We start from the raw sequence: 9,975 nt of genomic DNA, 5'->3' as shown, positions 1-9,975 counted from the left end.
TTCCATTCGCCATAATGGTTTGTGCAGATGTTGAGTCAGTCCTCCTCGCTCAGGCAGGCAAGTGGAAAATTCATCGGGAGCTATGATACCTGATAGGCTTTGTGTGGGAAAAAAAAGGGGGGGGGGGGGGGAAGTCGTGTAATCTCATCTTTTGAAGGGAAAATCACATTACACGAGAAGCACGTTTGAACTCCCTGTCACATACACGGAGGAGCTCATATATTCATTGAAATTTAAACATTTTTTTCCGCTGATATAAGATAAAAGTTTAAACTAATGCGCTTTGATTCGTGAGTAGACGCAAGGTCAACGGGCGCACAAGAAGTGAGCGAATAATCCATACCATAGTACGTAGGTCCCTTCTTTAGATTGGGTTTTTATTTGATCACTTTGGCCAGTGTCGGCAATGCGCACGGCAATGCGCGCGTCAGTGGCGGCGCACATGTAGTGCTGCAGAGGGGTTGGAGTTCCACTAGCTCGAGGAAAGAGAGGAGGGCGGTCAAAGCGTGACGGCAAAAGTGGGCTTCTCGCCCTGTCGGCTCACTCCCTTGCAGTGCTTCGGGCGCAAAAGTCTGCATTGCGCTCCAGTTTCCGGCCAAATCCTTCTTGCATTCTGAAGACCGTTGGGTGATGCAATGCCACGGAAACACAGCGGAGATGAAGGCGCCACTGGGCTCTGGATGAGGACTTCGGCGGGGCACCACCGCGCCGAAGGCTACGGCATGAAAGATGTTGAATCCGGACGAAAGATGATGAACAGTGCGGGAGACGGCTTACTGTCAACCTCCAACGCCGTCGGCGCTGTTGGACCCGAAAGCCTGCGAGGGAAGCAAGGGGCCCGACTCAGCTTGCTCGGCAAGCCGCTCATATACAGCGCGCAAAGCGGTCGCAGGAATGTGCGCTACCGGCGGCTCCAAAATTACCTGTACAACGTTTTAGAGAGACCGAGAGCCTGGGCCTTCATCTACCATGCCTTTGTGTAAGTTTCTCTTCTTTTGTGCGCACCTGTTGATGCTGCTTCTACTGCTTGCATGAATTGGAACCATCGCATCGACACTGAGCGGACGATCTCTTTTCCCCTCTTTCTCTACTAAGTGACGTTCTATTTCACACGCTGCGTTCGTTGTAGGGGCAAACACTCGATAAACAAATCGTTTAGGGAAAATGGCAAGTGCTTTTGAACCGTAAGTGGCCATGGGGATTCGTGCATGTTTTATAAGAACCATCGCTGTTGAAGTACCTTCTGTTGACTTCGCATTTAATCTGAATGAACGAAAATGATGGCTGGAGCAACGTGACTGTTAGAAAAGGAAGGAAGTTGACACGCGGCAGCTAAAGCGGCATTGCGCACCAAGTGTGTGCGTGCGTGCGTGCGTGCGTGGAGAGATTGAGGTCCTGGGTCTTGGGTCTGTGCACAACACGTGTTAGGCGGAAATGCCTGGATGCTTGATTACGTGCAGACAAAGGCAACCAAATTTCGTTGGCTATGATACATTCTCAGCTTGTTATTGTGTTGCTGTGTCGCAAGAAATTAAGTTTTTAAATCAAATTATATGGAAATGACTTGAGTATTTATGGCAGTATGGAAGTGCAGTAGTCAGAAAAAAACCACCTTACTGACTTTCAATTATCCAAATATCAAATATATTTATGAGTATTTTTTTGGCTGTTTTTTTTTTTGGCATTTATGCCTAGAAATATCAACACTTTTATTCCTTATCCTACTTTATCAATATATGCTTGTTACTTTTTTAAACCCCACCGATGATGGCACACAAAAAAGACAGAGCTGCATAATCATCCGTGGTTGAGGTCATGGGTCAGACAAGGAGGAAGAAACATGGACACGGCAGAGAGTATTATTGAAAATGATGCTACGGCAAGAGATTTGGAAAAGCGAGATATCCCCCATCCATCATTCATTTTTTTTGGGGGGGGGGTGATCTTTTGCTTCAATAATAATTGCTGGTGAAGCCATGCTTCGTTTCTTTGGATGGTGTTTGCTTCAATAATAATTGGTGGTGAATCCACTATCTCATATGATATGCCACTCTATATGACCAGTTTCTAGCGTTCAAAAATACTGTACTTACATATATTTTAATTCGTTATCATTGGCCATCTTAGCACTTTTCTTAAACGTATAAAGCCATTACACAAGTTTTGACAGCACAAATGTCAAACTAGCACTGGGTTGCTAGTAATGTATTTAGTATGTAGTAGTAATGTACTAATGTAATTTAAATGAAGGAAACTACTTTGTGGGAAGTTTTTCGTTGTGCCAAGTCATCAAAACAGGTATACATACATATATGTAAAAATCAAATACTGTACTACACAACTTCTGCCTACACATCCCTGGTAGCATCTCTGGTTGTTGGAACACATTCCATCTGGTCATCATAGTGATTTCAACAGTCAATCAATATGCATATGATCTTTAATTTGCACATACGTAATATCATCCGCTCCGGTTCCAAGTTTGTATACAAGACGGAGACTTGCACAGACGTATATCTGCATGGAGACATGTTAGACCGGGTCTTGGTAATTTTGCAGATTCAGATGGAATTTAATTTAAAAAGTTTCCAGGTTTTGTTATAACATCTGTGACATGCTTAGGTTGAAAAACACAGAGGATCAACAATTGCATTATATCAAAGTTTACAATTTCATGCTAATGAGAGGCCCTTCAACCTGCCTCACTTCCTGCTGGGCCGGCCAATAGTGAGTCCGGCCGACATTTGTCACCATGATGACCAGGCGCCGAGCCTGAGTTTTGCTGTAAGAAAGGCTTTGCTCAACAGGCTGGCTCTTGTCATTCTCGCTGGCGAGTGTGCACTGCAGCCGGCTGATTAAGCCCCCACTGAGCAGTGAACAATTGAGTGTTTTTGAAGGCAGCTAATGTTGTGTTCACGTCAGAGTTTGTCAGGGTTTGTTCAAGGTTGCAAACGTTCACAAAACATTCACCTGTAATTTTCTGAGGGAAAAGAAAACTGTTGGCGAAACCGTAATTGCTTGCCGCCCAGTGATAGATGGTCTTTAATTCTACTTGCAGAAGCTCAGTCCAGAGTGTGAACACAAGTAAGCGCCTGTAAAAGCAAATGAAAGCACGACATCTACTAGTGAGTGGAACACGTACCTAAAAAAAAAATTTTAATTGTTTGTATGCAAATTGAATGCCTGCCCATTTACAGACACATCATTATGTACTTTTAAAAAGCAGCCTTTAAGTTGTCCTGAGATATTTCACCTCCCATTGCCCTTTTTGTCACACACTGGGCATGTGTTAACGATGCAGTGGGAGTCAGTGTGCACATTTAGCTTTGTCAGAAACTTCAAGAAAAGAGTACCTTCACTTATTTACTGTTCCATTTTTCCGGACTTGTATTTACCTCAGCCATGAATATATGAATTCCTTATGTGTGACAGCAGCAGAACTGAGCCGCTCTTTGTGCTGAGTTGACTTGTGACTTGAGACCCAGCCTGCCCACAATCCCACTCATACAGACACACTTATACACATGCACAGTAGTGCCATTCATCTCACCTCTGGATTAACAAACTTTTATCCTTGCAAGTATGTTCAGGGTCAGAAAAGTATCAGGGGAAAACAAAAGCAGTGTTCCTTCACCTTACAGGATTGGCAGGCTGAACAATTGGGGGGGGGGGGGGGGCTTATATAACCTTGCTGCTCTCAAACTTGAATTTAGTATAACTTATTATATTAGTTTTATCCCTAAATGGAAATTCAACATGGATATGTACTGATAAGGCTAAAGAATACCCTATGCTAGGGTCAATTGTGCCCAAGATGATGTAGAAAGCCCTTAGCCAGTCCATGGTGAAAACAAAAAATACCTGACTTGCTTTAAAATTGTGATGTATTGTACATGAGTAGTATAGTCATAACGATTAACACATTCAACACATACACATACAACTTCTAATTGCATTTAATTTATTTTACCCATTTGGAAAATTCCAATTAGGAGCTCGTGTGGCATTACATTATATTTCTATATTTACTCAGTGAGTTCCCATCCACAACCTGTTTCTGACATGCCCTTATGTTTAAAAGAGATGGGTATTGTTCTTCAAGGCAAACAACATCAAACTAGACAATTGCACCTGCCCAAATTGTCAGAAATCTCCTTGAGCTTGTATGGCTGAATTGAAACTTTTGTCGTCTCAGTATGTGGTACAAGATTCAAAATGTGTCACATTTAGAGTGAGAAATAGCTTTTATTTGTACCACTCATGCTTTGCTTTCACTGTACTCTCAATCACGTCCGCCTCAGAGTGTAGAGGTTGTGGGTTCAATACTGGCTCTGGCCATCCTGTGTGGAGTTTGCATGCTCTCCCCGTGCCTGCGTGGGTTTCCTCCGTGTGCTTCTGTTTCCTCCTACATTCCCAAAAACTTGCATGTAGGCTGATTGACGACTCCAAATTGTCCGAAGGTGTGAGTGTGAATGTCAGTTTATGTGTGCCCTGTGATTGGCTGGCGACCAGCTCAGAGTGTACCCCGCCAACTGCCCAAGACTGCTGGGATGGGCTCCAGCGCTAGAGCGCAACCCTCGGGAAGAAAAGGCAGTTCAGATAATGGAGGAATGTTATGTTCTTACTGTGCTTAGAGATTCTCCTGCACGCTCAAGCTAGACAATTCTCTCAGTTGCACACTTTCTTGGCTAAATAGAACCTTCCATCAACTTAAGTGTAATGTACGTATGCACTCCGGGTGGAGCAACTCTTCAATGAATGCATTCCCTGTGGGTGTCATTCAAAAGACTCTTCACGTTTGATTTTATGAACATCTTAAAGCTGTTTCCGCTTCATACACGCTCCTATAGAAAAAGCCTTAACCTCATTGGGTGTACAAAAACGACTCAATTCATTGCTCTTCAGGTGAGTCTCCTACGGTGCACAAAATGAGGGTGCAGAGTTGCCATGGTAACTGATGCTGCCTTCCTAAGCTTACTCAAAACAGGAATCTGCATCTGTATTGTTTGTATCAAACAAAAAAACAAATGTCCATGCATAACAATGTCGACACGTCCTTCTCCCAGCCAAATAGATGGGTTTTACTGCTGTGCCACTATGGCCAGAAGTTAGTCAGGGGTCATCAAGGCCATGCTGGACCCCAAAAATGCATGCTATATTTAGGCATTCAGAATCCAGGTATGTTGCCTATTAGGCTGTTCTTCCCCTGAAGGAATAACACGTTTAAGGCAGAACACCCTGAACCTCATTGCTCCCATATAATGTCTAAGGTACAGCAGTTCTTAGTTCTAGTAACAAACAAACAAACAAACAAACAAACAAACAAACAAACAAACAAACAAACAAACAAACAAACAAACAAACAAACAAACAAAGGGATTTCAGCTTTTTCACCAGGTACAAATTACATAAATATGTTATATCTGTCCCCACTAGTCTAAAGATGGCATTCTGATTAATATTGCGTTTGTGGATATTGCAACAAAATTCACCCACTTTATCCATCTCGACCACTCGAAATTGCCCGTATGTGTGAGTGTGGTTGTTTGGCACTGTGTGCCCTGCGATTGGCTGGCAACTGGTTCAGGGTGTCGTCTGCCCGAAGTCAGCTGAGCTAGGCTCCAGCACACCCGTGACCCTCGTGAGGTTCAAAAGAAGATGAAGAGGGCAGCCATTTTGCCACTTGCTGCTGACTGAGAATGACATCACAGTTAGCAGGTCCTAGGTCACACGACTCACAACCAACCACAGCTCAGCTTAATAAAACTGGTGAGCCTTGATTGGTACTGTATTTTGACTAGTTGGGCAGCACAGACCATATTATTACAGAGAAAATTTTGGGGTTGGCTCCCCCTTCAAATCTAGCATAATTCTTTTCCTACTCATTTTTTCTAGCTTGCATATGGACTCACATGGTGTTAGTTTTATTGACATGATGGTCATAGCTGGTAAAAAAGGAAGAAAAACACTGACATTGCAGAATGTTGATTAAGTCAGTGTATCTTCAAACGGCTTATACTATGTTGAAGTCAAAACATTGGCAGTGTAGTATTACCCCAGGACAGACAATCCTGGTTCAGAAATAGCTTCACCATCCCTCATTCTTGTGTGACGTAGGCTACACTCAGTTTTTATCATGTGAGTGGCACTCTGTACAAGGACATGCACCATCCACATTCACAGCCAAGCCAAGCATACTTCCTGGAGATCTGTCCTGGAGGGTTGGGGTCGACTGGCTGTGTAGCAGGGGGACAGCACCAGGCCATGCTACTGGTCCATGCATTTGCTACAAGCTTGTTAATACTGCTGTGTAGTGGGTGGACAGCCAGCGGCATTCTGACCTGCCTGTCTTACCCACAGGGCCAGGGCTGCAGCTGGATGGTCAGCGTGCCTATGGTACTGCTATTGGTGTGCAGTGTTCCTCCACTCTGATAAGAGAGACAGAGAGAATAGGAAACATTGGATTTGACAGGATAATGATCTTAAATAAAATTATTTTCAATTACCCCAACCAACAAAACACAAAAGTGAATACTTACGACACATCATACTTTAGATCATCCGTAAGTGGAGATGTTATTGCTGTTCCTTACAAAGTACTGTACTTTGCGCGCGCTGATCTGCAACGGCTAACTCCAGTGAGCCCATTCTTCTGCCCTATACTATACTGCATGCCTCTCCTGAATATAAAGGGAATGAGGGGAGTCGCTTCAATTGGCCATGAATCAAGTCGGGTGTGTTGAGCACACCTATTTATAACTGTGCCCGTCTACGAAAACATAAAAAGAACGAAAAGTCCACCCACCCATTAACACAGTTAGACTGCACTTCAAGCTTGACTTGAGATGGGCACAAATTAGATGACTGCTGACTTTGCAGTGAAGATTCCCTGTTGTTTTCTTTTTGGAGTACTTTCACCGTAGAAAAAGTAAAACACACGTGGCCAGTTAATTTTTGAAATGCCCAACATCGAACACATCTTTCGAGATATGCTGTGTATGACGGTTCAAGTTTTGTGAAGATTTAAAGACCAATAATTGTTTTCTTACAACCTTGTGGTAATGATGTCCACGTGGTTGTTTAATGCATGACAAAATATTCACAGCTTTGTTGTGGTTCAGTGGTCTGAATTCTTCCAAAACTTTTCAATTGCTGTTGTAATTATCTAATGAAAGGCTCTTATTGCTTTGCTTGGTTAAATCCGGGAGGCAACTGTACAGTGGCGGTTTTAGGAAGGTTTTGCTGGGGTGGCAGGAGGCTCAGATGGTGGGGGCAGAGGTTACCCCACACCTCCAGGTGCACGCACGCACGCACGCAGGCACGCACGCACGCACGCACACACGCACGCGCACACACACACACACACACACACACACACACACACACACACACACACACACACACACACACACACACACACACCATCAGCAGCTTGGGAGGGTTGAGCTCTACCAGATGAACTCAACCACTGGGCCACCTGAATGGAAATCATAGCAAGGCATAGGAGGTATCTGTTGGACCATGAACATATACCTTGAATCTCCATTTTGTCATGATAGAGTGGCAAGGCTGATGTGACCACTTCTCTACCACCTCCTTTTTCTGGATGGTCCATTTTCTCAGAGAACTTCCGTTTTTGCTGGGGTTTCCCTTTTGTTCATGCCCCTCTCAGTATTGTTTGCAAAGTTTTCGATATATGGTTTCATAAGAGCTCATTTCTTGGTGATCGATTGTGTCACGTACCGCAAAGACTGACAGACTCACAACAGCATTGAAGTTAAGGCTATCCTTAATTGGTGCATCAGCATGCTGTAGGATGAAATCATTTTCTTCTTTAGAGGAGGGGCTTCAGGGTGTGGGAGTAAATTCTAAACTGGTTATTAAAACAAATATACACATCATGGAGACAGTATAAGAAAAACATAAATATTCAATTCAGTATTGATATATTTATTAGGGTGGCAGGTGGGGTGGCAAAACTATAGGTGGGGTGTCACCCCCTTGGCAGCCTGTAAACCCTCCTATGCAACTGTATAATATGTGGCAGAATATCGTCAAGGGAACTCTAGTATAATGCTGAAATGCTGAGATAAATGGCTTTACCATTGTTCCGCTTTGTTAGCACTTTGATATAGCTGACTTGTCAGAACATATTAGTGGTAGGTTAGCTCTGGAGGTCACAGCAGGCAAAGTCCCCTTTCATACAAATAGAGCATTACCAAAGAGAAAGGGGTCAAGAGATGGAAGAAAGACTTGATTGTTCACAATGGTGACATAAAAGTTTTTTCTGATGTATCCAATTTTTTTGAGGCTATTTTAGTTTCTTGTCAGCTTTTTGTAGAAACTTGTCAACAATGTGGCTTGAGAACGTATTGAAATAGCTATGAAGGAGATGAGCTTATGGAACACTAACCATTTGCGTTGCCACCAATTGCATCTGGCTTCAACAGATAACATGAGACCCCCCCCCACTGTGAATCAGGCCTGTGTGGGTTTTTCCGGGTACTCCAGTTTCCTCCTACATTCCAAAGACATGCTTGGTAGGTTAATTGTGCACTCTAAATAGTTGTTAGATTGTGAATGGTTGTTTGTCTATGTGCCCGGCAATTGTCAGGCAATCAATTCAGGGTGTCTTAGATAATAGATTCAAACTATAATATGCATATTTACATAGCCCCGTCCACTGATCCCTCAAACTTTACATATGACAAACTTCATATACAATACAAAATACAATACAAACATTGCAAAATAACATGACGTTGTTCAAACGTTAATGTGCATATTTACATATCCCCGTCCGTGAATCTGTCGAATTCTTCTGTGTCCGAATTGATGTTTTTTTGGACAGTTGAACGATTTACAATGCAAACATTGCACAATAACACGACGTTGTTCAAATGTTAATGTGCATATTTACATATCCCCGTCCACAAATCCGTCAAATTCTTTCCCTTCCGTCTCCGAATTGAACAGTTAGGCGAGTACGGCATTCATTATGCCCCGGCTCCCTCTCGTCATTATCCGTGTCAGTGTCGTTGCTCTTCCTTGGCAGTTCAGTTATTATTCCTGCCTTCGCGAAAGCTCAGACCAGAGTTGAGACTGATATATCAGCCTCGGCGTCCACAATCCATTGGCAGATAGTGGCATGCGTATCATTTTGGCGTCTTTATACACACAAATGGTGTTGGACTAGGAGTGTGCACAGTATGCGTGTTTACTACTTTTACTTTGGTGACGCCCCTGACCACGGTTGCTGTAATGCTGAAAGCGATGCGACCTTGTAATTTACTAGTCGTACTGAAACATTTTGGTAGAGCGCTGTGTACAACCAGTATGGATCAACAAATTCACCAATTGATCCATAAATAAGGCGCTCTGCATTATAAGACGCACTTTGATTTTTTTAGTAAATGCTCTTAAGTGCGCCTAATAGTGCAGAAAATACGGTAATTGAAATTCAAACAAGGACCAATCGTACTCTATGCTATGTTTTGTTCTCTGTCATTTGTACCCTGGCAGTGACTTTTACATTTCCAATGAATAATGTGCTGTAATGCTAGATAATGACTTTTGCCAGCGTGAATGCTTCGATTTCACACTACAGTACAGTCGAGATGTATAAAAACATTGGACAGCCACATAAACTGGTTTCCAAAAAGGTGAATTTAGAACCCTCAAACCCTGACAATATATACATTTATTATTACAATATCAATAATTTTTTCTTCTCCATTTAGCGTCATGGTTTCTTGCCACGCTACCGTGCAAAATTCTGAAGTTTTTTTTATTCCAATATAACTTCTATTTTTTTCAGCCCTGATTTACAATAAATCAATAAGAGTTGAAGCAGGTTTGATAGCTTTTCAAGTCACTTAAATGGGCTCTGCCCTACTGTGCAGTGCATTTGTGTAAGTCGTTTGCACTTTGCAAATCACAAAATGAGCTGGACCTGAGAATATGTAAGGTTGTGTG

At 42.8% G+C, this 9,975-nt stretch overlaps 1 protein-coding gene across 3 annotated transcripts in view; it reads left to right on the top strand.

Annotated features, from left to right (window-relative positions):
* The first annotated feature begins 268 nt into the window (after positions 1-268).
* Positions 269-9,975, top strand: part of LOC148398675 (potassium voltage-gated channel subfamily KQT member 5-like) — a 91,179-nt gene continuing 81,472 nt past the window's right edge. The window contains exon 1 of one of the 3 annotated variants that reach the window (XM_088374709.1): positions 269-979. In XM_088374709.1, the coding sequence (XP_088230835.1) occupies positions 636-979 (344 nt within the window). In that variant the 5' untranslated portion in view covers positions 269-635. The remainder of the gene's footprint in view (positions 980-9,975) is intronic. The other 2 variants (XM_088374706.1, XM_088374705.1) reach the window with 2 other exon arrangements.

The sequence above is a fragment of the Syngnathus floridae genome, chromosome 4, assembly GCF_059516105.1.
Source record: "Syngnathus floridae isolate MCC-2025c chromosome 4, RoL_Sflo_1.0, whole genome shotgun sequence".
NCBI classification, from domain to species: Eukaryota; Metazoa; Chordata; class Actinopteri; order Syngnathiformes; family Syngnathidae; genus Syngnathus; species Syngnathus floridae.
This window is presented reverse-complemented; position numbering and strand designations above follow the sequence as displayed.